This window comes from Pungitius pungitius, chromosome 11 (assembly GCF_949316345.1).
Source record: "Pungitius pungitius chromosome 11, fPunPun2.1, whole genome shotgun sequence".
NCBI classification, from domain to species: Eukaryota; Metazoa; Chordata; class Actinopteri; order Perciformes; family Gasterosteidae; genus Pungitius; species Pungitius pungitius.
This window is the reverse complement of record NC_084910.1, coordinates 16,467,442-16,495,402: the sequence shown is the minus strand read 5'-3', so window position 1 is coordinate 16,495,402 and position 27,961 is coordinate 16,467,442. Positions and strand designations below refer to the sequence as shown.

At 43.0% G+C, this 27,961-nt stretch overlaps 4 protein-coding genes across 6 annotated transcripts; all 4 read right to left on the bottom strand.

Moving 5' to 3' along the window:
* Nucleotides 1–20: 20 nt before the first annotated feature.
* LOC119197916 (cornifelin-like) lies at nucleotides 21–2,326 on the bottom strand. Its single transcript, XM_037454619.2, has 4 exons — nucleotides 2,074–2,326; nucleotides 1,215–1,362; nucleotides 972–1,108; nucleotides 21–770 (listed from the first exon to the last, which is right to left on the bottom strand). Exons 2-4 carry the CDS (start codon nucleotides 1,324–1,326, stop codon nucleotides 672–674), a joined length of 348 nt encoding a protein of 115 aa, XP_037310516.1. The 5' UTR covers nucleotides 1,327–1,362; nucleotides 2,074–2,326; the 3' UTR covers nucleotides 21–671.
* Nucleotides 2,327–3,085: 759 nt separating this feature from the next.
* On the bottom strand, nucleotides 3,086–7,158 carry mrps15 (mitochondrial ribosomal protein S15). Its single transcript, XM_037454618.2, has 8 exons — nucleotides 6,828–7,158; nucleotides 4,877–4,945; nucleotides 4,718–4,793; nucleotides 4,569–4,617; nucleotides 4,382–4,466; nucleotides 4,204–4,262; nucleotides 3,601–3,792; nucleotides 3,086–3,363 (listed from the first exon to the last, which is right to left on the bottom strand). Exons 1-8 carry the CDS (start codon nucleotides 6,937–6,939, stop codon nucleotides 3,274–3,276), a joined length of 732 nt encoding a protein of 243 aa, XP_037310515.2. The 5' UTR covers nucleotides 6,940–7,158; the 3' UTR covers nucleotides 3,086–3,273.
* A 919-nt stretch (nucleotides 7,159–8,077) lies between these two features.
* On the bottom strand, nucleotides 8,078–14,517 carry csf3r (colony stimulating factor 3 receptor). Its single transcript, XM_037454616.2, has 16 exons — nucleotides 14,431–14,517; nucleotides 13,190–13,264; nucleotides 12,739–13,035; nucleotides 12,467–12,599; nucleotides 12,192–12,358; nucleotides 11,889–12,058; nucleotides 11,350–11,500; nucleotides 10,998–11,080; nucleotides 10,699–10,894; nucleotides 10,405–10,593; nucleotides 10,125–10,226; nucleotides 9,725–9,871; nucleotides 9,498–9,638; nucleotides 9,294–9,390; nucleotides 9,135–9,213; nucleotides 8,078–8,768 (listed from the first exon to the last, which is right to left on the bottom strand). The coding sequence occupies exons 2-16, from the start codon at nucleotides 13,251–13,253 to the stop codon at nucleotides 8,286–8,288; spliced, it is 2,499 nt and encodes an 832-aa protein (XP_037310513.2). The 5' UTR covers nucleotides 13,254–13,264; nucleotides 14,431–14,517; the 3' UTR covers nucleotides 8,078–8,285.
* Nucleotides 14,518–17,074: 2,557 nt separating this feature from the next.
* creb3l4 (cAMP responsive element binding protein 3-like 4) lies at nucleotides 17,075–27,830 on the bottom strand. 3 transcript variants are annotated; one of them, XM_037454830.2, is made up of 10 exons: nucleotides 26,802–27,830; nucleotides 24,406–24,537; nucleotides 24,144–24,309; nucleotides 22,379–22,485; nucleotides 21,975–22,064; nucleotides 20,833–20,939; nucleotides 20,270–20,338; nucleotides 19,969–20,053; nucleotides 18,309–18,402; nucleotides 17,075–17,486 (listed from the first exon to the last, which is right to left on the bottom strand). In XM_037454830.2, the coding sequence occupies exons 2-10, from the start codon at nucleotides 24,532–24,534 to the stop codon at nucleotides 17,161–17,163; spliced, it is 1,173 nt and encodes a 390-aa protein (XP_037310727.2). In that variant the 5' UTR covers nucleotides 24,535–24,537; nucleotides 26,802–27,830; the 3' UTR covers nucleotides 17,075–17,160. The 3 variants fall into 3 exon arrangements, with proteins under 3 accessions (XP_037310727.2, XP_037310726.2, XP_037310728.2); XM_037454829.2 differs by having other exon boundaries at nucleotides 24,406–24,555; nucleotides 26,856–27,830; XM_037454831.2 differs by having other exon boundaries at nucleotides 26,856–27,829.
* Between the last annotated feature and the right edge of the window lie 131 nt (nucleotides 27,831–27,961).

Genomic DNA, 27,961 nt, shown 5'->3' with positions numbered 1-27,961 from the left:
TCTAATCAGATCAGGAATCAGGAATCAGGAAACGTTTATTGCCATTGTATGTTGTACATACATGGAAATTGTCTTGGGGGAAGGTGCATGAAGACAGTAGATACATTTTTTTTCCAAGTATAATGTGTTAACGTTTGAGGATTAGTAAGTGTAAACTTGGCACGGAAGAGCGTGTTACCTGCCTTGGTAGCTTGGTTTGCTTAATGCAAAAGTTCCTTTGTTTTAAGGCACCAAAAGCGAAGCATTTCTTTCTCATTTCACAGATGTTGTGACGTACCGGAAAAAACTGTTACGTGTAAGTTTCTCATGTAATGAGTGTCAAGCCACAAACGTTGGAAACAACAGGTTTAAGAAATGGTTTACATTCACCCAAATGAATCAGAAAACCTGTTTTTATTGGAAATGTTGTACACAATGGTCCGTGCTTAAATGCAGTTATGAGTTGTGAGTGATAAAAAAAAGTTTATTTACAGTAATGCAGATCAGTAATATCACTTTTTCATTTCCATTAGACGGATACATAAGAATTCATTGTTCATGAGCCCTCCCCCACATTTGCAGTGTGCATGAACGCTAAGCCCGCTACAAGAAAGAATAAAGAAATGATAGCTGAACATCCTCACCAAACTGAAAATACTGTATGGCCCAGAATGCTTCATGTCTTCTCGTGATTACATTTCTCCATTCCTGATGTGGATTTCCCGCGCCATCCGGCACACCTCGCACAGTCCGCAGCAAAAGGTCATCAAGGCGTCGTTGGTTATTGTTCCCTGCGGTTCAAAAAAAATTGCAACAGCATCAAAACAAGGAACAACGATCCTGTGTGGGGAAATGCACTTTCTTGATTGCAGTGAACACCCAACGTTTCCTCTGTTCTTCAAATCTCTGTCTTTCATAAGATATTGACGCAAGACTCTGTGCACCACCCAAAAGGTTTCTGGAGAGTTGTGATAGTTGTATGAGCAACTTACTTGAATGCCATAGGTCAGTCTCATATGAGTCCTCAAGGCCGCCATGCCTCCTGGCAAACAAGCCAAGCAGCAGTTTTCTCCATACTTGTTAGCTGTGTAGCAGGTCAGTGCAACTGGACAGATGCATCCCAGGGCGCCTGCACAACAGAGGTGTTATCGAAACAGAAAAAAACAAACGAATGGGTACCCGAGTTTGACTGTCAAAAAATAGACGTGAATGTCCAACGTTTTAATGGCACTCACAGACAAACAAGTCACTGAAGCAGGAGCACAGGCCCGTGCTCCACTCTCCTGTTTGGACATTTGTCCCATAGCTGCCTGCACCTGGTTGATGGGTGACCACTGGGTTTGACATTTTTGGATTCACGGATCCGCTCCTTGATTTTAAAGTCTGTAAGAAAAAATATGTTCTTAGTTTATAGCACAAGAAGCTAAAAGCAGCTGAACAAATGACACAAATCAATCTTTCCATGTGCAACATGTTCTCTCACATGTGTCCTCACATGCGATATTCATCTCCAGAGCAGGTAATATCACATTTTGAGTTTCCATTAAAAAAAACGGTAGGTGCAATGCATGTTTTTTTTGTTGTCTTTTTAGTATATGAAGACACAGATCATTCACGCTCTACAGTGCAATCATCAGTCATAAAACAGCCTGCAAAGAATAAAATACTTGTTTGATGGACTTATCCCTTCAAACAGAGTGAGACATCACTGTTCGGGGGTTTTGAGAGCAATTGATTCACTAATTGATTTGAGGACTATTGCCCGTGGGTTTCTAATCAAAAATATACTCTTAACAGTCAGTGTGCAACAGCTCATCAACTTGTTGCTTAGAAAATATTTCCAGTTTCAAACTGGAACTACTTATCTTGAAATTAAAATGTATTTACGGAAAAGGGGCCGCTTCTGTCCTACTTTTTTCCATAAGAACATGTAACAGCCTCTGGTACTGGTGCTAAAAAAAAACGAGGATAAGTGATACAGAACTTTTAAAGTCCTAAATGTTTGGAAATTTGGTTCATTAGCAACTGTTTAACCAAATAAAAAGTGAATTGTTCAGCGAGTCTACTGCGAGAGGAACAAAAGGTGTCACTTACCAGAAGAGTGTGTCGGTGTGCAGTCCTCTCTCTGTAGCCGACAAGCTGCACACCGCACAGGAAGCCGTGACGAGCCTAAGCTGTGAAGCACTCCGCTGACAAACTGCTGTTTCTGCGGATGACAACGATCTACATTCAGACTCAGACGGCTGCTGTGCTTTCAAAGGCCGTTTCTGGGTTTAATCGCAGGCAGCTGACTGATGACAGGAACACAGTGTTAATGTGACAGGTCACATTAAACATTTGTTCCGATCTCGCATTAGATCAGCAGTGAAGTCTCGGTCGTCAAAATCACACCTTCCTATCGCACAGAAACCACAAATGCATCATGCCCGATGTTATATATATATATACACACACACACACACACACATTCACAAGGCTGCATTTGTTCTTCCAAGAGTACTTAACAGATGAAATGTAAATGTGGAGTTATAAAGTGATGATGCTGATATCTCAAAAATTGGTGCGTTGCACAGCATTCACAATGCCATAATAAACATGTAGTTACTCAATGGGGGAATGGATTGAGATCAGGATGCAGTGGATTTTGCTATTTGAACAAAATATGAGACACATTGCAATTTTATCTAGTTTCATCCACGACGTCTCAGGAAGTCAACAAAAATCTAACATACGTTTCTCAAATGTCTTAATTTCAGCAATTGTAGTGGATTAATTATGTTTTTTGGAACTCTTGTGTGAACGGTGATTCATTTTACATTATTAGCAGATGCTTTTCAAGATAAAGCGGGGCGATGGATTGGTTTGTTTGATGAATGATGACACAGGAGTTCAGCCGTGCAGCATGTTTGACCCACAAAGACCAAGAGTGGAAAATAAAATGAAACCCCGTCTACAAATGATCTGCTTATGAGTTCCCTTCTTCACTTTATACTTCGTATCAGTTGAAGACGTATTTGTATTGTGAAGATAAAACTAATTGAACCCAAACCACCTCCGACTGATTTTAATATTCATTAAGTTCATCAAAAATACATTTACAAAGTAAAACCTTGTTTGATTATTTTATTTCCAACATCAACGTGAAAGCAGAAGAAATAACATTAAATGATAGCAACACATATAAAAGGGATCCATCTATCCCCGGGCCACATATCTGAAGGTGTTGAAATAAAAGATGTTAACACAAACATGTGGAATCAATTGTAATTTACACGACACGATCCATTATTGGGGCTAAACGGCTTTTGTCTCGGCGTCTTTGGAGACTAAACCTTGCTTCATCTGCCTCTGCTCGGCTTTCTGCTTCTGCACTTCCTGAAAGACCTGAGAAGAGACACAAATGGCCGAGTGTCAGTGGGGGCACAGAAATAACACCTTCCACGTGTCACCCAGTGAGAGGAGCGTACACGGCGGCCTACAGAACGCTTCGGTAACGCCTCTCAGTCGCGACGTGCACTGTGGGAGGAAACTAGCGCAGTGTTTTAAGATCCCTAGGCGTCAATCATGTGATGCCATTGTGAAGAAAACAGAATATAGGGGTCATGGGGGGGGTTTCGCTACCTTGATGCAGAAGGCCTTCTTGGCCACCCAGCGGCGGGTGGCCCGTCTGTAGTACTCGGGAGGGAAAGTGTAGGCGATGCCCAGCTGCTCGCACACTTTCTCAAAGGCCTCGTAGTTCACCAACCGAAGCTTTTTCAGAAGCTTTTTCCGTCGGTCAACAGCCATGAGCATCCGCCTCTTGTTGGCTTTGTCCTGCAATGAAAAGGATTCCAAACCGGTTAACGTGGGAAGCCATGGGAGCACCAAGAGAAGCGCAGTTTCAACACATCGGTTTGTGAGGAGATTCTAGTACAACCTGTACTATCTGTGACCCTTATCGGAGTATGATGTAACATGGAAATGTACTACCATGCTAGGCATGTTCTTTTTTTTTTTTTCTTCATGTGGGGGAGTAGACAGGATATCCTGTAGTATGTCACAAACCAGAGGAAGGCGAAATGTGAAAAGATGTAGTCAGACGCGGGTGGTCTAGTGGTGCGAGAAAAAAAAAGCAGCGCACAACAGCGCACGTCATCGGAGATCTTTATAAAAAAAAACTAAAAAAACCTGTTGACGGCTCGAGCCTCTGCGTTATTTCGATGGCGCAGACTGTCCCTTACTCACCTTGTGGTGTTTTAGTAAGTGCTCCTGATAGTTTCGGATCCTGGCGGTCAAAACAGCCACTGAGGAGAAAGAAATGAAAATGGGAACTGAACCAGTACACAGTTCAATCACGTCACATCCCGTTTTCTTTACCCCGGGCATAAACAATGTCTACAGGGGGTGAGAGAGCGCGACTCACCCTTGACTTCCACTGAGCTGCGGTCATTCTCGTCCCTCTGGACTTTAGCAACGTACTGCTCCTTCTTCAGCTGCAGCTTCTCAGCCTGGAATACAGGAACGCAAACAAACGTGGTGATGGGTGTGCGTGTTAAAAGGTGGCTTCAAAAAAAGTCACCTTCATCAAACGTGGTGAATCCAGGACTCACGTGACTCGCCAACTCCAGAGACAGAAGCCTTTTGACGACCTCGTCAGTCCTGTCGCGTCAGAAGAAATACAACGAGGAAAGCATGAGTGCCTATTTCTAATTGAATTGTGAATATATACGTAGTATTTAGGGTATAAATGTATGTTTACGATTGAGCGAGGGGAACCGCTGCGTAGTCCATCTTCAGCATGGTGGAAGGAAGGTCAGCGAGCTGGCTCACGGGGCCTGGAGGAGACCAAATGTTTGGATGAAAAGCGAGAAACATCAAAAGGTCGGAAACAGGGCGCCGTGACAACGCAGCGTCATACCCGTCGTCTTTTTCTTTGCGACCCGAGCATAATGCCTCACTGGTGTTGGAGCAGCAAAGCTGCCGGCAACTGAGGAGGGAGAGAGAAAGAAAGAAGAGGGATTGGGAAGAGAGGGGAAGGGAGAGAGGGATGTAAACACCATAACGTTTAAAAAAAAGTTTCAGACGAAGAATCTGAGCTTGTTTGAGCCCAGAAGACACTTCTTCACAGTCGCTCCCCGAATAACAGCCGGGAAAAAAACCTGCAGTGGGATCTAATGTGGAAGGACAAAGGGCAGTCGTGGGCTTTGCCAGACACAAACCCAACCGGGCTCAGGAGACGCTCTGCGGCTGCCCGACGAACTAAACGGAAAACCTCAGATAACGCTCTCGTCGCGCCAGGAACTCAATCAATACGCCTGTGACGCAGTTTCAATCAAAATGCACGCTGTGACCTTCACAAAGACGGTTTGTGTGTCAAGACCTCGACAAGATCACATAATGAGGAGCAAGTGGGATTAGTGAAATGAGGCCTTTTAATTTAACGACACTGCTGAATAACAACTTTTTTTTGTCAATAAAATATATTGTTAATCTGTAATGATGGTGACTTCCACCTATTTCCAATAAGTGTTTTCTCTGGTAATGCAGTAGACCAGAATAAGCAAAAAATAGGCTAATTACCACTACAGTGTCTGTATTTTAAACTATCTCCCCTTTGTAGATTTCTTCAAAAGAATCTGACGCAAAACTTAAATATCACACAGCAAAGCAATCATTAATTTCATATTAAAATCAAGATCTGAGTGAACCTTTCATCGAATTCTGCATACAAGGAAACCGTTCTGTGTGAGACACATCTCGTGGATAGCGTGTCGTTTGCATTGCTGCATGCGAAACTTCTCTGATGGTGCCGTGCGATAGGAAAGAAGATCAAGCAATCGATCTACAAGTTTAACATGAACGGCTTGGAGAGCGCGGCCCGAGATCGTCTTCATAGTACAGCAGTCGCTCACCCCGGATAAAACACGGCGTCCCACATATCTGATGGAGAGAGGAAAGCGGTTTTCAACGCATTGAAATCATTGAAACACAATCTGAAGCCATTTCGGAAATACCCCCCCCCCCCGGCGCTTCGTTCCTGCAGAAATGGAGTTGCACGCACAGCAGCTGGCCTCTGACTGCGTTCTGTTCATTGGAACACATTTTCATGCTGCTAAACGTCATGTCAAGTTGCAAGAAGGCAAATGTGTGGAAGAAGCTTCTTTCTATTTCTTTTGATGATATTGTAATTGAGTTCATTTCTGTCAGGTCCGAAGCTGCGTAGTCAGCCACAAGCAATTAGGAGGTCAGGGTTGAACTAAGGCCCTGCACAGAGGGGTCAGACACATCTCTTAACAGTGCACAAGTCCTTTAAAAAATGTTGTCCTACCCCCAAAACGTGCCGTTGTTAATTAACCAATATTAATCATCTGCCAGCTATTTGGTCTATCGATTATTTATGCAAGCTCTTTCTCTGATTTGTAAACACTAACATTGAATTTGAGGAGAAGAGCCCTGATGTCCATGGTAGACAATACGAATAGACGCATTTATGATATTTATCCTACATATAAATGGAGGTGGATAAGATACACATCGTGTGTTCCGGTGTGGAACTTTTCTTTATCTATAGTGATGCAGGACTTCTGTCTCAAACCCGTTGGATGTGTTGGACGTTGAAAACAACGAAGGCAATTCGAACAATTAAAAATTGGAAAAACCACGAGGCTCATTAATTGATTCTCGCTTTGGACCGCTGTGCCCCCCCGATGGAGGACATTGACGTTCGCTGACACACGCCCCTCCTCATGGACGATGGGCGCAGTGTGTCACCGACCCGGCCGAGCGACCGGCGGACAGGTAACAACCGGGCGGAACGCATCGGCCGAATGTTCTCTACGCAACACCTGACGCGGGGCTCCTGAACTCACCGCAGCAGACTCTCGGCGCCGACAGGAAAGCCTGGCTGCGTGTCCACGGCTTCGCCGAAAGAGCGACACTTTCCCCCAAAACACCGAGCGAGGACCTCAGAGCAGTCAACATGGTGGCGAGGACGGCTCGCGAGGCCGAGAACGTAGCCCCGGGAAATTATGAAAATGTGACAGTTTATCAAAGTCGACCCCTAGACGTGGTCCGCCATTTTGAGGAGACCGGACTAGCCGAGCGAGGATCGGGGAAGAGTTTCGGAGGGCAAAGCCAACAATCCCAGAGCAGGTCGATTTGAGAAGAGATTTTACTTCCGTTTCTATCATTAAAAACATCTGTCGTTGTTCCACTCCTGCTTTTGTTGTCATTTCTTCATGACTAAATAATGCAATTCACTGTATTTTGGGAAGCTAGGCTCAATTCGCCGGGGACTTGTATAGTATTGCAAATATATTAAAGCAACTCTCGCTAATGAAGCTCTGGGACAACGTGCTCTTTTTTACTTTAGTACGGAAACCGTCTACTGTCGGCCGAACAAAACAAACCAACAAGAACTCCCGCAACTCTCCCGCGTTCCGTTACTTAACGAAGCCCCCAAACGTCACCACGACACATCTCCGTAGGTGGCACCGGGATGAGTGACACAAAGCACTGTGAGCCCTTCACTGAACTTCTAAACTCCGTAAAGTGTACCTTCGCTCACAGAACACGTCCGTTACAATACAATAAAAACGACTTATTTTGACTATAGTTATCAAGTTGTCACATTTTACAATCTATGCAATAATTAAATCAAATATATAATACGGAAATATCAAATGGCAGTTTTGTGTGTTGGATTAATAATCCAATATAAAAAGGGGGAAAAGGGAGAGGAGTTTAATAATACAGAGGAGAATTGTACAGAGGTTAGTCTTGTATTTAAGTCCCAGATTTATACCCAATGCATTTTGATCACATATCAGTTTTATATTCATTACCTCCTTTTATGTTTTTAAATGGATGCATAAAGCATTTGGCGTTTTACTGAAATCTTGTAATAAATAAATATCCAATTTTACAAATAAAAGTTTAAAATTCAAAGCTTTCCAGTAAAACAGCATGCCGTTTAAAGGTTATTTTCATAGAAAAACATTTAGAATTCATAATTCCAAATAAATTGCAATGCAGTAAAGGACTGCATACTCGACTTATAAAAGTAATTTGGACAATGCTGGGATACTAACCCCAAAATAAATATATCAACAATATCAAATGTTTCTTCAGAAAAAACGTTTATTTGATAAAGAGGTGGTGTATCTACAAAGTGTGTTATGAATAAAGTGTGGACAGCATAATCATTAAATATAAAAGTGATTTTAGCATTTAATCTTCCATGCATGTGCTCTGCTGAATCAACTTGTCGGCTCATTGCAAACTCGGACGAACATCTTGCAAAGCAGCTTATAATCAGCAAGGTACATTTAGTCATTTTCAGTATCATTCAAGGCTAATGCTCGAAGAAAAGGAAAGTCATCCCACAGAGTCCCTCCGCCTTCCCCTGTTTCAGGCACACAATCGTGGGAAGGCCCAAAGAAGCACTGCTCATCCGGCATCTTGACAGTCCCCATGTTATGGCAGCACTTTGGACTGGAGGACTCCTCGGTCTCCAGGAGGGGCTGTGTGGACTCGGAGCGCAAGTACACCTGAGGGTCGTCGGGGACGGGGTCGCTGCACGGAGCAGAGAACACCACGGTGGCGTACGGAACGGAGTCGCTGTTGGAGCCGGAGTAGTCAGGGAGGAGCGGCGAGCCACAAATGGACTCTCCCAGGTCGCTGGTGTCCCCTGCAGTGCTCGACCACGGGTCATCGTCCCCTTTGCTGGGTTTCACGGGGATGTCCAGGAAGCTCAGGTGGGACAGGTACATAGGATTGGGCTCCTCTTTGTCCAAGGCAAGATTGGAATCCTGCGAAAACGAAAACAAGTACAGTTTCCGTTAAATCCATATTAGTGTATTTTTTGCACGCTCAGGTACTTTGGAACGAGCTTTAAATAATGCCCTGATAGATAAAGGTTGGGATGAACCAAAGGTGCACCCCCCCTGAGCAATATTATAATAGGATTGTGGTGTGATTTTGGCCGCCTGGTGAGTCCCATACCTCTAGCTCTGTTTAGCTCTGTTTTGGTCTAACTCCTGAAGGGAGTATTTGTCTCTTCGGCTTTATTCACCAGCTATTTGCTTTCTTAGTTTTGTCGATCTGATCTTCTGAGGATTTAAAATATAGATTTTTTGAAGTGGGATATTATTAGTAAAAAAGTGAATTGTCTGCACCTGTGTTGATTGCGATGTCCATCTTGTGATGCTGCTGTTGGCCGGATCTGGAACAGCTGGCCAAAAACGCCCGTTCAGGCTGCAAAAGAAAGAAGACTGTTTGCAGAACAAATGCCACCACGGCTTCTCAGTTAAAGTCGGCGTGGGCGATGGTCTCACCTTTTATTGTCGGAGAAACAAGTCGTGACTACGCCGATACCCGCCAGCAACAGTCCAACGACGGCCACGGTTACAATTTCCACAACAGCAGCCGCATCTGGAGAGAGGAGAGAAATCGACATTCCGGATAATGGATCTGCTCTGGGAATACACACGATGACATAATCTCTCTAGAAACGCCGCTGGCGAAACGTTAATACAAACCAAAGGACTCCACTTTGAAATGAACCGTGGACCCGTTGAGGCTCCCGCCGAGCGTGCTAACCATCAGGAAAGCCTCGTACAGAGACTCGCTGTTGAGGCCTCTCAGGACCACTCGCCTTTCTTTGGGGTCAGCATTCGCCACTGAAACGAGCGACGGGCATCGGATCGAAATCGAAAATACATAATGAAACTGTTTTGGAAAAGTTAAATTACGGCCTTTAGCCTACCCTGAAAGTGTCCCTTTGGATCACAGTAGAAGACTGTGTAGTTCTGGATGAATCCGTTCCTTTGCTCTAATGGTATTTCGTCCCAGGCGAGCTCCACATGCGACTTCCAGATCTTTGTAATTTGTAGTTTTGGAACCATGGATGGCGCTTGAAAAAAATAAATATTGTGAGTGATTATTAACGCTTTATTTGGTAATTATGCTCTTTTTTGTATCCATTCTGGCCATCATAGAAAACATGAATTTAAAGCCACAAGAGGGCATTATTACATCGTGTGTTAACTGTTTCAAAAAGACTGTTTCTGTTAAATAACCTTGGCGACCTCCTTTCTCACTTCTCCAAGGCCGAGGCCGCGCCGCCTGCTCTCTGTGGGATCCTCTTTGCGTATTTGGTGACTTACCCTTTTCTCTCGAGTAGGCATCAACGGTCTGAGGAGGGCCTATCCCGTCCTTAAACCTGGGATACACGGAGATCCCGTAGGGCTTGTAGGGCTCCAAGCTGCCTGTCGATGAGAGTGAAGAGGTTACAGAGCATCAGCGCCCCGTGAGCTGCTGGCGGTGTGCGCCGGCAGGTTTGGCACAAGAAAAAGAAGACACTCAGGGGGAGGGGGGAATTAGGAAAAGCGGAGTGAAATAGCATCAACGTGTAGATACTAATACCTGAAATACTATAAAACATACCTGCTATAAAAAGCTGTGTCTGGTTTTGGTCAGTCAATTCAAATTGGGTCGAAGAGGGGTCTGTTTGCAGCAAAGGTCTCCATTCCACCACGAAACCAGTGAGATTGGAAGACCGCTGGCTTTTCCACTGGACCAGGAGGGATCTGTCATCCCGAGGGACGACTGTGACGTTTGATACCGCTTCGCGAGCTACAGGCACACAACACATTGAGGGAAAACGTATTCAAGTGTGTCCGTCATGTTTGAGGCGGTTTCTGAACAAGTTTAGGCGGGTTTCGAGGAGGTCAGTCTTACTTCCAGGTGGGTAAATCCACACTTCTGTGGGGGAGGATTTCCCCACTGCATTAACAGCACTCAGGTACACTTTCTTTACTCTGCTGGAAACCCGAAAAGCACAATAATGTCTCGTCGTAGAGCACACTTTCCCATTCCTCTTCCCCACGACGGTGTACGACACATTTTGGCCGTTGGCGCGGAATTGTTTCGACGGCTGAAAAGAACACAGCGAGAGGGGAGGTTTTTGAAGGCAGCAGAAATGACGTGGGCCCGTGGGCCCGTGGGCAGGTGGCGGGCGACACAAACGCCGCGTGTACCTTCCAAAACAAGAGCACGTCGAGCGCTTTGTCCGCGCGATCTCGTGACGCCTTCAGCCAGCAGTCCAGGCGTCCGGCGGGAGCTGAAAAAGGAAGAGGTGGATGTCAGCTGAGGGGAAGAAAGGTGAAACTCTCCTCTATTAGACAGGTGGCTGTGGACTATGGATTCACTGCCTGGGTGCGCGGCGTAGCTCAATACCTCCATCCAGGCGGTGCCATAGAGCAAAAGCAATGGGAGATGTAGACGTGGCATTAGCATATATTGAAAAGACCAGGAAGTGGAAGAAAAGGTAATAGATTGGAAGTGTTAGAGCGACTGATCGCGTCAGCGTGGAATTGATGTGAGCCGCACCGTTCTCCAAGGTGACTCCCGACCGGCTGCGGCTCCATTCACTCCAGGGGCCCCGCTGGTATCGGACTCTGATCTGGGCGAGGTACCGCGTCCCGTGGAGGAGACGGCACAGGTCCACGGGTCTGCTTGTTCTAACCCCGCTCCGCAGGATCTGTTGTGGGTTTCAGTTACTTTCATTGGTGTGGCTCTTTAAAAGCAAACAGGTTCGGCGCCAAAGTGCTTCACAAAGACACACGCTATATACGGATATATGAAACCTATGTCTGAATGGTAATAGATTCAACAAGTTGAATTTAATGAAAATAACACACTTTAAACCAAATTTAATAGAAGTAAACTTAAGGGCCATCTTAAATGTATGATGCAGAATAACAGCCTCCAGCCATTGCAACCCTGCGACTGTGAACCATGAAGAGATGTGTAGACAGTAAGAAGGACAATATGGGTTCGTCCCATTCAGAAGGTAAAGCATGCGTTACTGCGGCCACTGTGTCAAAAGGGAAAGTTGATGTTGGATCACTGGAGCGAGCTCTACTCACGGGTTGTTCGCCCCATTGGCCGCCGTCAGCTGGGGTGAGACGGACCTCCAGGTCCAGGCGCAGGCTGGCCGTCCAGGCCAGCTGCTGAGATAAGTTCCAGCTCAGCTTCAGGCAGCCGTACTTTCTGGGCACCGCTTGAATCCTCACGATCGTCGGTGGGTCAAACTTAGCTGCGACCAAGCAGTCAACGATGCAAACGCACGTTAGATTTATCTCCTTTTGGAACCACAACAAGCTTTTTTTTTTGTTAATAAATAGCAGTACTTCCCAACTAAAGAAACATGTTCATCTAATTCTTCTCACCTGCACTGACAGGCTCCAAATCCACAGCCTCCGACGTCGCTTCTCCGAGTTCATTCACTGCCTTCACGTATATGTGGATGTTTGAGAAGAGGACGAATCCAGAGCGAGGGATGCTGTAGCGGTGGACCCCTGGGAGCGGCTCGTAGGTGTCGTTCTCGTTTGAGTCGCTGAAACGAAACGGTGATCTTCGTAAACCCCACTAAAAGAAATCCAGACGCGATGTGGTCTCCTTGGCAAGTGGTGCAGCGGCATTTCCCGGTAGATCGTAAGATTACCATATCTGCGTGTGGAGGGTGTACTTTGTGTGCAGGTGGGTCTCCTGCTGCCCGGGGTCCCAGCTACAGGTCAGCGTGATCGGGGTGGTGAGGTTCGTCTGACAGCTGAGGTTTCGTGGGGCTTCTGGCGGATCTGTTGGCCAGAAAATAGGTGAAGAAGGTTAGAAGGTTGTTACATTAAATACGAGACGGCCGCTGTCGACCTTCTTAGACGAATGAATGGTTATATTTCTCCTTTAAAGTCCTCCTTTTCTTTCTCAAACGTGTCTCACATCCGGCTCTGATCTCCAATCCTGCCACCACTTGAACCGGCGAGGCCTGGACACAGCAGGTGAGGAACTCCCTCGTGTGATTGAAGCTCGGTATGGCGACCTGCGAGACCAGGCCGCTCTCGGGGGCCCCGGGGCCGGCGGGGAGGACGCGGTCGCCCAGGCGCCACTCTATGCGAACGGCCTGTCCGGTGACCAGAGGGCAGTCGCCCCTGACGACGCAGGTGGCTGTGACGGGCGACCCCAAAGGGACCACAGACCCGGACGCCTGGACCGTGGCGCAGGGATGTGCGTCGTCTTCTAGCAACGAGAGGGAGAACCGATTCAGGTGTTGCGTTGTTTTGATGACAATCTTAAGTGACGGCGGCTTTGTGAGTGTAGCGTGGAGGAACCCAAGGGTCAGAGAGAGAGAGAGAGAGAGAGAGAGGTTTTGTCTGAAGGAGCAAACGCTCACCGTTTCTCGCTCTGCTCACGAGCGCCAGCAGGATGACAGTCACCAACGCCGACGTGGATTTCATCGCGACAAAACCTGCTGGGCGACCAAGTCAAAATGCATTATTCCCAAGCGGCGAACTCCTTCAACCCAATGCATGCGTGGGGCAGCCGCGTCCGACCCGGGTCGGGAGGCAGTGATGACGCCCGTCGCTTCAACACTCATCACGAACGCAACGCGGAGCGTGTGATGCCGCCAACGCAGGGTATTTCAAAATTAACAGAGACATTCACAATATATTTCATATAGAAGGTTAGGGTTAGGGGTTAAGGGGAAACACTGAGTTGAACTCAAATTATACTTTTAAATGACTTGTTATGACCTCTTACATTTGGGCAGAAGCAGTTTGTCAACTCAGACAATAAGGTATTTCTCAATAAGTTGTAACTATCCCTCAAGAAAATAGAGCATTTGTAGAAGTCCAAGTTGAAGCAATGTGAGAGTTTCCTCTTTAGATCGTCTGCTTGCTACTAATCGATATTTGCGGCTCTTGACAAAAAGCATTTGAGAGAAAGAAATAGAGAGACGAGATGTAGATCCGTGTTGACCGTTCATGTATTGATGGAAATGGTATCTGGACTAGTCAGTGCGTGTCGGTGACTCATGCACACACTGTGTGTAGGGGCCCACATTGCTACGTTTCCTTTCCCGTTGCTGTTGCCTACCAGGATTTGGCAATATCCTCGACACATGTGCAATAACCCGCAACCATTTCCTCTTTTTGGTGATTTTTCTCACACTATGTGTTGTGCTTTAAATAATAGAGTGTGTGCTAGGTGTTTTCTTTGTATTTGAACACCTATTAATCGTAGAACACTTCCTCCAAGTGTAGACCGGCTGAGCTTTGGTGTCAGCAGAACATAAAGGCCAAGGAGCTGAAAAGGAGGAATGTGATCTCTTTCACATCCTCTTTGGAATCATGGATGACCAGAACATAAATATGTTTTCGGTTTAACATGCTAACGGTAACAATATTGCCATCATAAAATGTTACCATTATTACCATTGTATAATCACGGATAAAACACACAAAATAAGTTATTGGGAAACATTTGCATAGTTTTGACATGAATTGCACCTTTAAAGGCATTGATTTATCTTAAAAATAAAAGAACTAAAGGATGATAAACGGCACAAGAGCAAGGCAGAGCAGAAAGTATCAAAACGAGAGGAGCAACGGGTCGCAGAGGTCGGCCACTCACCAGAGGGACGGGGGGCTCGGAAACAACGCGGCTCAAAGCGGCTCGGACTGGAGGACCTGCGTGTGCAGCAGCAACATCCTTGTTGTGCATTTGTGAAACTTCACTATTTTCCTGGAAGAAACACATGACTGACGGGAGGGGGGCCGGGGGAGGGGTGTGTGTGTGTGTGTGTGTGTGTGTGGGGTGGGGGTGTTAAGGGTGTGTGAGACTCGGGCCTCTAAAAGCTCGAGGCTCGGGATCGATCTTGTTTTGTTTTCAGGGCAACCCAGTCGAGATTTTAAATCCAGGAAAACTACAGAATGTGGGTTTTACGCATAAATGCACAAATAACAGACTTAACGACCGAACCGAAACAAATAAACTGCACAAACTGACATGAATCGACTCTGGGACAAATTGATTGTTGCTTTTGTTTTTACTCATCGGTATATTACGTAGTGAGTTGGTGATAACAAAAGTCAATGTGCGCTGTGTGGCCTTTGCTTGAGTCATCATTTAAGTTAATAATAAGACTGTTTCATAAAATTTGGAGGGATGGAATAATACCACATAGTTGGAAAAGTGCAGTAATATTACCATTCAACAACCCTGGTAAGGACCCAGCTAATCCTGATAACTATAGGCCCATAGCATTGACATCCCACTTGTGCAAATAGATAGAGAGGATAATAGTTTGTAGATTATCACATATTTTGGAACAGAGAGGACTACTGACCAATATACAAATTGGATTTAGAAAACATCATGCAAGTGCCATGTTGAAAGTTTATTCATTATATGAGCAGACAATGATGAAAGTAAATTAATTTAAGTACCTGGGACTATGGTTTGATAGTAGGCGTACATGGAAAATGCATATTAGGAACTTTGAAAATAAATGCAAAAAAGTTAGAAACCTGAGGAGAGCTGTGGCGGGATGTGACTGGGGTGCAGAAAGGCAGTCGTTAATTAACATCTATAGGGCTTGTATGAGGTCATCAATAGACTATGGTTGCGTAGTTTATGGTGCAGCAGCAAAAACAGTGCTGGAAAAAATTAATAGATTACAGAATAGAGCATTACGTGTATGCATCGCAGCTGTTAAAACCACCCCCATTAATGCTATACTCACAGAAGCTGGAGAGATACCTTTGGAGTTAAGAAGAGAGAAACTGGCGATGGTGTATTGGATTAAATTGAAAGGAAGTGGGAAAGAAAACCCAGCAAAAGAAACAATACAGGAATGTTGGGACAATACAAAGTTTCAGGGGTTCAGGTTTGGATGGACAAGAGAAATGAGAGTGAGGGAATACGAAATGGAAGCCATACATTTCACCACCTTCTCAACCTAGTTAGTAGAATTCCACCGTGGCTCTTTCCAGAAGTAAAGGTTGATATTAATATATTGGAAAAGAAAAGTGAATGGAGAATGGAGGAAATAGGAGTTAAAGCAAACATCTAAATAAGAGACAGTTACTATAAGTATTTAAAGATTCATACAGACAGATCTAAGAATAAACAGGAATGTGTGGGAGTTGGAATATATACACCAGAAAGGCTCTAATTACCTTTTTAAAAGACTCAGGGGTATGGAATAGAATATAAAATAACATGACAATACACACTCGAGTACAGTGGGTGGCGGCATGCACCTAAACGTTGGTTCCAGTCCGCCATTAAATAAGAGAAGAAGAAGAAGACGAAGAAGAAGAAGAAGAGATTGGAGACACCTGGTGGAAAAGGTAAATGAACTGACAGAGGCTGCATGTGGAGTGAGAGGAGACCGCACAGAAAAATAACATCTCAAAGTGCTGCTGGTGCACAGGTAAAAACACTAAAAACAGTCAGAGACAACAAGAAACAAAATTATATTAAGAAAATGCAATAAAAAATAAGTAGATCTTTAATTTATTTTTAAAAACCTCTATAGACTGTGGCGCCCTCAGATGGTTGGGGAGGGCATTTCACAGTGGAAGGCCCTATGTCCCATGGTGCAGAGTTTGGACTTGGGAACCTGGAGTTTGTGGCTGTCAGAGGAACATGTGATGTCGGGTTGGGTTATGTCTACTGATGAGTTCTTTGAGGTACAATGGTGCGTTGCCGTAGACACACTGATAGGTCAGGAGACAGATCTTATAAATAAACCCTGAACCTAACAGGGAGCCAGTGAAGTTTATGGAGGATGGGTGTGATGTGCTCAAATATGCGCACCCTCATCAGGACCCTGGCAGCGCAATTCTGAATGTACTGCAGTCTCTGCAGGCTGCTGCCAGGGATCCCGATGAGGAGTGAAGTGGAAGGTTAGAAATGGGCCGGTAATTTGATAAAATATCAGGATCGAGGGAGGGTTTCTTAAGCCGATGGTTGATAAGTGCAGCTTTCAGAGAGATTGGAAGATGGCCAGATTGCAGGGAAGAGTTTATCCAATCGAATACGATATTCTTAAGCTCTCTCATGAGATATATATTTATATGTGTGTTCGTAAATCCATTTCCTGCTATTGCTAAATCTGTAGGCTTGCATCTACATTATGAGGCAAGCTTCAGAAATCAATTCTGTAAACCCTTTATTCGAAAATCTATGCTAAACACAAACATTTCCATCACCATGTTAACAAATCCTCTACGATGGAAGAGTAAATTGAAAGTGACAATGACAATATAAGCCAGGCTGGAAAACAATTTTAATTATAGACATTGAAAGGTTTTCTTTTTTTTCTACATCTTTTTCCTCATGGGTGCACACATTGATCTACATCTCGTCGGCGTGGGCAGGTTTGGGGGCATCACCGCCTACTTTCCCTGCCGATGACGTCAGACCAAGAACCAAAGGCTCAGGTTGTCCGGAAACGGGATCCGAGCTGTTTCCTGATTGGCTTCCCTCAGGAGTCATTCGATCAAAGCCTGTGTAGTCAGGGTTTTCTATTGGTTCTTGGAGAATGGCGGCGCTCTCCAGAGGTCCCGATTGGGTGACCTTAATGGGCGTTGACGAGGAGTCTGACAGAACAGTTGAAACATCTGAATCTTCTGCTGTCGGCTGGGAGATGGAAGGATTTGTCAGGATGTTTCTGGAAATAACTAGAAAGATGGATATTATTATTATTATTATTTAGTATGATTGCATATACTAATATGGGGTGTGATGATGGTTTCAGCTCATAGAAAGTCATTCAACATTGAATATGCACTGAGCAACAGCTGATTAACAAATTATCAGTCATTGGTCAGACAAACTGAGTGCTTGATTTAAACACGTAACAGCTTCCTTTTGGAAAATAAAATCTGTCTAGAATAAACCTCATCAAACCTCTCAACTGTTCACAATAAAAACAAGTTTTTCAGTCAGTCGCTATGGTAACTAAGCCTGTGAGCCTAACCTGGTCGGGAGCAGGTTTTCTTCGATAAACCTCGATATTCTTTCACAGGCTCCTCCCTCTGACAGCAGCCCAGCCAATGAAACGGCACTTTTTCATTTCAACATTCATGCATACTCATCAGGTGTATTTTAGCGCAGTTTCTACATGAACAAAATAAGATCTCTGATACGTTAACGACTAAAGTGTTTTCTCAAACATGGCATGTCCTTTTCTGGATGATCCTGAAAAGTTTTACTTTGCGAGGCGTTAAACGTTGGAAGAGAATATTTGAAGTCCCCATTAGATTTATTGTCATTTCCAGATAACTACTCGCAACATGGACACACATGGATTGTATGAGAGACAGTGTGAGATCATGTAGAGACGGTCCATGATCATCGCGTGACATTACGGCTCGAGAAAATCTTCTTGTAAATAAAATTCCTGTCTTCATCATCTATAGCGCTCGTCTCAAAGGCTAGTCTGATTAACCCTCTTAGCCCTTAATCGATGTAAACAGGAAGTTATGCAGAAAAGGACTGACCTCTTGTGGGTCTGTAGTCGTCATCTGGAGACGAGTTGCGGCTGAACGGACTGAAGCTTGGCATGATGATCAGACCCAGAGAGACCAGGATGAGCTGAAGACACAAATCCAAACACACTGAGTCTCTTTCAATAATGAACATGAAATATCGTGCCCTTCATTCTTTGCATGTAAACTGAGTTTTCAGTTGGACCTGGCTCCAAATGTATAGGAAATAACCAATTATCCTACACAGGATTTCGACCTCTTCATAGCACCGAGACGGCCCTTATTAAAGTTGTAAATGACATCCGTCTGAACACAGACTCTGGCAAAGCTTCAATATTAATGCTATTAGACCTCAGTGCTGCATTTGATACTGTCGACCACTCAATACTTTTGGACTGGTTGGAAAACTGGGTGGGGCTCTCAGGCGTTTCCATTGGTGACTTCGTATCAGAACCAACCGACTTAACGTGTGGAGTCCCCAAAGGTTCGATCTTAGGGCCGATTTTATTCAACATCTACATGCTCCCACCAGGACAAATCATGCAAAATAATAAAATTGCCCACCATTGCTACGCTGATGACACCCAAATCTATGTAGCGCTATCACCAAACGACTATCGCCCCATAGATTTTCTGTGCCAGTGCATTGATCAAATCAAAGACTGGATGTGTCACAATTTCCTACAACTAAATGAAGACAAAACTGAGATCATTGTATTTTGTGCTAAAAAAGTAACCCAACACCATCACTCTGTGTCCCTGAAAACATCAAATAAAGCCAGAAATCTGGGGTTATTATGGATTCAAATTTACACTTGGAGAGTCATATCAAATCAGTAACAAAATCGGCCTACTATCACCTCAAAAATGTAGCACGACTTAGAGGGCTCATGTCAGCTCAAGACTTAAATCCTTACATTGGCTCCCAGTATGTCAGAGAATTCATTTCAAAATCCTACTGCTCACATATAAATCACTACATGGTTAAGGGCCAAAGTATATCACTGACATGCTTCCACTACATAAGCCTTCAAGATCACTAAGATCTTCTGACACCAATCTGTTAGTGATTCCCAGAGTAAATACAATCATGGGGAAGCATCATTTAGTTACTATGCCAACAAACAGCTGGAATAAACTTCCTGAAGATTTAAGACTCGCCCCAACTCTGACCACGTTTAAAACAAGACTGAAAACTTTTATGTTCACCTTCGCCTTCTGCTAAATTTTACCTGCATTGCCCTTTTAACCTTCAATTAAACAATTTTAATAAGATTTTAATCTCTCACTCTGCACTGTAACTTTTAATTATTTTTATATTTACAATTTTATTTGCTGTTTTTTAATTGTCTTTTAATTCTTGCATTTCATTTCACTTTATTGTATGACATGTTATGTGAAGCACTTTGAGTCTGCCTTGTGTATGAAAAGCGCTATACAAATAAACTTGCCTTGCCTTGTGTTAGCCACAAAATCAAAAAGAGGTTTTGAGGGATGTGAGTCAGTTTTTTTTCTGGATTTATTCTTTTATTTAAAAAAACTAAACATTTTATTCTAGCGTCAATTAAGAAAACAAAGCTTTATGGTCAGAAAAAGAACTGTAAATGCAAATAGACTTTTGTATACTGCACACAGCCCCCCCCCCCCCCCCCCCCCCCAATGAGTTTCCTACCAGTAAGCAGGTGGTGGTTTGAGCTCCTCTGCTGACCGTCTGTTGGATCAGAGACTGAAGCCGTCCCAACTGAGCCGACAGAGACCTGGACAGAAGGAACACCTGATATTTTGCTTTGTTGGTTGTGTCTCATAACATAAATATAATAATTTCATCAGAATTAGTCATCTGACCTAAACAATAGTATAATAGTATCAAATCAATCAAACATCATCAAATAGCCCAAATCTTCAGACGCAGATTCTCCCAGATGGGATCATCATAACCTCCTAACTATAACCCTAAAAAAAGGTGATCGTACATATTGCGTTTTTCCAGCTGCTCCACTGTCCTCTGCAGCTCCTTGTTCTCAGATGAGTAAGCAACTGCCCTGTACACAAACACACACACACACACACACACACACACACACACATTGCAAACAATTTGACAGATTGATATCATATGTTTGCAACTAAGAAATACTCTTTTTTTAAGAAGAAATCAAGCGGAACAGACGTGACATGAACCGCGCCTCAGAGAGAGTGAAAAAGACACAGAGCGACACGGAAAGATAAAAAGAGAGACGTGCCAAGATGGACAAATAAGTGCCTGGTGTAGTGTAAATCCAATGATAGTGTGATACAGCTGTAACAAGCGACACAACCTCCACAACTATGGCACTGATTTAGGTAAAAGTATGAAAATATAAGGAGCCCTATTGAGCATAAGCTTATACTTAAAGAGCATAAGTTGATCTTTTTTTATAGAATAGAAAACCTGAAGATATTCAATTGACTAATTATTATAATTTATCATCAAATTAGTTTTGTATTGATTTTCTAAACTGATTAATCATATAATGTGAGATTACACCACCGCTACCGGCTTTCTAGCCCGTCAATGTACTCCTTCCTCCTCCTCCGGCTGTCCTGAGCCGACTGCTTGTTGCGGATTTTTCTCCGAACTCTTTTCAGGATTCTCTCCTCAGCCTGCAAATAAAGAGCAATCAAAAGTCATTATCAATCATTTCAGGATTAATTCTCCTGTCATCACTACACATGTCTGATCAGTGGGAAGTTGGTTTTCTCATTTTGGAATTGGCTTGGTTATTTGGTACGAACAATTCACAATTATCATTGTGATTGGGGAAAAAGGAAAAAACAAGTACGGCAAGTTCAGAAAAAAACAACTTTAAACATCAATGAAGCAGCTTTGTAATCTGATGTAAGAAGCAGCTCTATTAACTGAATTTGACGTGAACGCAGTTTAACTTGGTCAAAGTATTTTTTTAATAGACTGAGCAAACCTGTGATGATCTGATATGATGAATGTTTCAATGAAACATGGCTCGGATTGATACTTTCACATGTAGTATTTATCCAGAAACATCAAATGAAACTACCAGCCATTCATTTTACTAGTTTAATTGTATTTTGTTGATAATACTTACATACTTTTACTTCAGTAAGTTTTTCAATGCAGGACCACAATTTAATTTAACTGCAATATAAGATGTGGATGCTTTCTTTAATTAAACAAAATAATTTAACATAGTTAACGTACGATTGTTTACTTCCGGGACCGAGAAATTGACCGCGGAAATTAAACGGCCGCTAGCTACAGTAAGTTATATCAAGATGGCGAGACCTTTTTAAAACAAACATAGGCGCTACATACATTAGCAATTAAATAACAGTGTCTAAAATACACTTTTTCTGAAGTGATTACTTATTTCTTTTAAGATTCAGTCTTACGAACAAACATTGATTAAAAGCAACATTGTTACAACAATAACATTCATTAATCGCCATGAATCAAGATTAATTCATTTCAAAATGTGTGTTTAGGTGAAAAAAAATGTATCTATTGTGACAGCCCTACTAATGAGTACTATAGTCAACAATGGTTTTATGCCATGTGCGAATAAAGCTTGACTAGTTAAGGTAGTTAACATTATTGGATTCTGTCATGTCTCCCATTGTGATGAAGGTTTAAAAACTAAGTGAGATAACGGAAGGTCTGACCTTGGATAGAGGAAGGCTGTTGGGCAGAGAAACTCCTTCTTGTGTTAGTACCTGCTGTTCTTCCTCAGTCAAGTGCAGATCTGGTATCAGCTGCAACAGCAGTTGAGTAAATTTGGAGAATGGACAGCAATACACAGACAAAAGGAATATAACATGAGTAAATGAATAAAAGCACAGGATATACAAAATAAACACCCGCTATGTCTTCACGGTGATAATTAAGACAAAGGAGTTCGATGGAGTCTGAGGGGATCACTGCAGGGAAAAGGTGAGGATTTTGTTGGCGGACTGTTTAAGGCCAACTACTGAAAATGCTGGATCGATAAAAGAAGAGTTGGTCCCCCCGGGTCAAACCTCTACCCAACCATCAACAAGTACATAGAGTGTTCAAATCAAAGTCTCACCAGATCACCGCCCGGACTGGAAGGGTATTCTGGGGGAACCGCAGAAATCCCTGGCAGCTGATTCAGAACGCAGTTGTCAGAAAACAACACCTGAGAGCGCCACTCGTCTGTGCAGGACAGGATGTGACATCCCTGTTATTGTCAACCAACAAAGGTTACCTCCCAGACATCCCTGTTTGGATCTCATACAAGACAAAAGGAACCTTAATTGGATTGTTGCAGCAGCACAAACACGTAAATAAAATAAAAATACAAAGAAAACCTGGCAGTGGTGGGACAGTGTAGAGCAGGCTGGTATAACATAATATAAAATGATACGGTACATTTTTGTTTGCATTGATCTTTTGACTGGGCTGCTATGAATTACACAAATGTTACTTAATCAGCACATGAATTTATGGTAACAGACAGTTGTATATATAACACTGTGGCGGGTAAAGCAGTCTCTCTAACTTGCCATCTGGGCGGGTGGATCCACACACTCACCTAAAGGATTATGTGTTGGCACATAACAGGTGGAGGAAAACGGCTGATTTATGATCTAAAAATAATGTATTGCACTTATTGTAGGACGTACGGCAGTGAAAAGCTTAGGGGTGTCTCTTGGGACAACCCATTTCACAGTGGAAACGATAAATAACCATGACATTTCCATGGTAATGTCAAAAGCATGGCGACTAAACGGACAAAGACAACAAAGTACTCCTGCACTAGTTATACGCAATGAGCTACTCTTTTTGTCTTTGTCTTAATCAGTTGCAGATGTTTTCATACAAAAGGAGCTTTACTGTAGATTTACCTAGGCTTAACCTAGGTATGAAGTCATCCTCATTGACACACATACATATATATATATATATATATATATATATATATATATATATATGCAGGCATGTCACCTAAAACTGTAAACCGCAAAATATATATGTTGGAAATGAGATATGTTTGTGTTGTGCAATGGACAGAAGTGACAGCAGTTCTGCAAGGAGAGGTGAGGACTAAGTGCAGGTGGACACTTGGTATGGGTGGTTTATGGCCTTTTGGTATTACATTACAAAATATTACATCTTCTGCCGCAAACTAAAGACACACCTCTTCAGACAACACCTTGACTAAAAAGACTACCAAATTGCAGCACTTCAGTTGTCATCATAAGTACAATTTAAGTGCTACAGTTAGTGTTTTAGTGCAGGTTTAGTCTGAAGAGGTGTGTCTTTAGTCCGAAGATGTAAAGGCTCTCTGTGGTCCTGATGTCATCACAGAGCTCCTTCCACCATTTAGGAGCAGGACAGCAAAGAGTCGTGATCTTGTCGAGTGTTTTGCTCTCAGTGAGGGAGGAACAAGCAGCTTGATGTTGGGATGGAGGGTTTCACCATGTCCTGGATGGAGACTGGACCCCATCCATTCACAGCATGCTACGTGAGAACCAGGGCTTTGAACTGGATGATGCAGCCACTGGTAACCAGTGAAGAGGAGGAGAGGAGTAGTGTGGGCGAATATTATTATTACTATTAAATATCTCTTCCTCCTTTAAATATACAGTTACTGTGATTTACTGTAGTTCAGTTTTAATGAATTCTTTTCACGGATGATTCTCTTTGAAGGATCTTTGTATAGTATGACGAATAGATGGAATCATCATGTTTACCTGTGTTACCAATTGTAAAATTTGAAAAAGTATTGTGACATTTGAAGAATCTCCGTATGGTAATGTTGGACTGAGCAACTGGACCAAGTGTTTTGAGATTAATTAAACCAAACTCACCGAGCTCTATGGAGATGACGTTCTCTTGACCTGGTTCCGTCATCACAGCACCCAGGCTGCTGATGTCATAGACCAGCTGACAGCTGAGAGAAACCAGCGGCGTACTGGGTAACACCTCGTTTGGGTCGACGGCTGGAAGGACGTCCTCCGACTCACTCTCATTCGGCTTGTGAGACAGAATTGAGAGGGTCGACATATTTAACTGACAGGTGACTTCACTGACGTTACCCATGGTGCAACTTTTGCCGGCGAGCAGACTCACACAGTTCGGGTCTACCGCCGAGTGTTGCAGTGTATCCTGGAAGCAGGAGAACGGAGCGTTGAGCTGCCACCTATCTAGAGCCTCAACACCGTCACCATGGAGAAACTGCTCCCCCCTCTCTGCATCCATGACCTGAGACCCCACCCCCACCAAAAAAATGATACACATACATATAATAATATTTATGTATACATTGAAAGATGCAGAGTTATCAAAGCAAAAGGATCTCAAATAGAGAACATATTCTGCTTTGTTTAACACATAATTCACATAATGTGTTTTTTCATAGTTTGGATGTCTTTAATATCAAACTGCGACGCATGTAAAGATACCAAAAGACTAAATGGCTATTAAACCATTGATGAAGGACTTTGGATTAACATATCTATGGGGCTCATCAACAGAAAAGTACACACAAATCTCACTCTAGGATTGATTATTTCTTTATTAACAAAGATCTGGTGAAGAATGTCTTACAGTGTTCAATAGGAACCATAGGTCCAAACAACCATGGGATTAGTAATAGTGACTGAGTAAAATAGAGGTTAGATATCTCTTTTTCAGGACTCAGGATACAGCAGATTAATGGTAGATGAACCGTTTTCTCCTAAAGAAAACAGTGGTTCAACGGATAGAGGTACAGTATGGGAGGCATGCTAAGGAGGCAAAATCATAGCTTTACACCAGTTGGGAAAAAAAAGCAAAAGAAAATAGTCAGGGATATGGAGGAAATATACAATGAAAAGAGTATGCTCTATTCCGGTAAAATGTTTAGTGCTTTGATATATCAGGGTAAACTGGTGACAAATACAAAGAAAATTAATCAGGTCTAGATTTTATACAGAAGTGGGGAAAGAGTCTGATCCAGAAATGGGAAGCTATATGACAATTCTTTCAAAAACTACCAGAAATTCTAGGTATCAAAAGAATGATATGGACAGCCCGATAACGTTGGAGGAGTTCAAAAGTGCCATTTCTTTAAATAAAGCCTGGAAAATCACCTGGGAATATTACAAGATTGATGTAGATAAACTGGCTCCCATCCTGACAGGAGTGTCGAAATATTCTGTTTCATTGTGGGAGCTGCCAAATAGATACAACGAAGCCCTGATATCCTACTTTTTAAAAAGAACAAAGACCCCATTGAGCCTGAAAAGTATAGACTACCGAGTTTGATTAATGTGGACTGTAAAATCCTAACAAAGATCTTTGCTGTGAGGTTGGAAACTATTCTACCACCCTTAATGCATACAGACCAAGTATACATATACAGTGGGAGGCTTTCTTGCCGCCTAGAACGCAGAAATTCATCAAGATTGCGAGAGGAGGAATCTAATAACAATAATGAAATCATACATATCATTACAACAGTCTTACAATTATCCAGACCCACACAGAAATATGCAGCATCACAAGAAAACTAAACTGTAGAGGTGGACAGGAGGAGGATATCCTGGTAGGTACACACCCTTGACTCTGTGTGTGCACACACACACACACACACACACACATTCTGGTCGTACCTGTCTGACTGATAAGCTGTTCAACAGGTTCCACTTTGTTAACTTCAACCTACTTACTTTTTATATTTACTTTAGTGGTGAGAATCTGGAAAGCTCTAGTTTAGTTGATCTACAGTACATTTGTTAGTGTATGGAATTAATTCCATGGATTAGGGTTTTTCTTGTCTTTTATCGAATAAAGTTTTGACATGTGGTGAGTAAAGGTTTTTTTCTCGGTAATAAAGGTCTATTTACAGTATTAAATATATATAACTTTGATAATTTCCAGCCTGTTTGACTAGCTCCTTCTAAATATATATTTACATATCTATAGATATATCCACACAATATCTGGGTTGGTCTCGCTATTCTTTCTATTTATTGAGCAAAGGAACTTGAGGAAATCCATGGAGACACGTGGATTTTGCCGCACAATAAACAACGAAAGTTACAACCTAATACAAAAACATTTAAAATTGAGTAGCAGCTACACGAATATTTGGTCAATGAAGTTTATGCGGCTGTGGCTCATCATCAACACTGAACTGAAATACTGAAGTATTACCAAGAACTTACATTAATGTACTCATCACAGCCATAATATATTTCATCATTTAAAAGGTAATTATTGGTGCATTTACATGATAGATGCAGTGGAGCTTACTGCATTTGATATTTTATTTTTCTGCTTCTTTATTCTTCTTCTCTGATACTTAAATATTGTACTTTATACACATTTTTTTTTTTTACCGCACTACATTCATTTGACAACTTGGGTCATTTTTCAGCTTCAATGTTTTAATACTAATAACAAAATAATACATTATTCTGCATAAGGAATACTGTTACTTTTGTACTTCAGTATATTTAATGCAAATACTTTTACTGAAGTACCAATTTGACTGCAACAGGGTTTAATTCGTCTGGTCTCCAAGTTCGGACACTCACTGCGCTGACAGGCTGCCGCTTCTGATGAACACGCTCCCGCTCCTGTTGAGAATCCTCTCATGCTCCTGTTGAGACTCTTCTAAAAGGCTCCTCTTTAGACTCCTCCTCCTCTTAACTCCTCCCTCTCGGGTTCTCCTCAGACTCCTCCTTGTGTTCAGACTCCTTCTCCTCGGACTCCTCTTTGCCCTTCTTCAGACTCCAACCCCCATCTCTTCAAACTGTTCTCCGGTTCCTCTCCGGCTCCTCTCCTGACTCCTCTGTGCTCCTCTTCAGACTCCTCCTTCTCTTCAGACTCCTGTCCGGCTCCTCGTCAGACTGTTTTCCGGTCCCCATCCGGCTCCTCTCCAGCTCCTCTTCAAGCACCTCGGCGGATCTTCATCACTCTCTTCGGAACCTCTTCAACAGGAGAACCGACAGCAACCCGCTTCCGGTTTCCACTGGTTCTCAAAAATGAAAATCTTTTATAATGTCCAGCCTGTTCGACTAGCTCCTTCTCTCTCTTCTTTCTTCATAGAATGCCAAAAACTGACTTTTGTTCTCCAGAGAAGGGACTTTGGAGTCCAATCTCACGGAGACATGAGGACGGAGGACGATCGTTCTGCAGCTGGAACAGCAGCTGACTTGATGACGTCACTATATCAGCTGGTCTTGCTTTCCGTTTTCATTTAAAATAAAAACATGTATATAAATAATAAACTACTACTTCAATGAATCCGTCATTTGAATCCATGTGTCTAAGCTTAATAAGGAAAAGGGGTTTCATCTCAACAATAGAATAAACCCAGGATATTGACTCGCTTGGTTTCGTATAGGCTATAGCCTATACGAAACCGTATACAGAAGCTAAGAGCCACCAATAGAGGGCGGATCCGACTTTTTCATCAGACATCAAAGCTCGTGTGTGTGTGATAAGATGGGCCACATCGTGAGCTTAAATAGTGAACAGTCTGTTAGAGGAAGTGGGCGTTCACACCTCGCCGTCGTTCTCTACTGACCACACACAGACAAGTTGTACACAATCTAAAGCCTGTATTATTTTACTATGGGATTCAGGCTTTTTAAAAACGTTCTCGAACGAAGATAAGCAACATCTGGAATACGTCAAA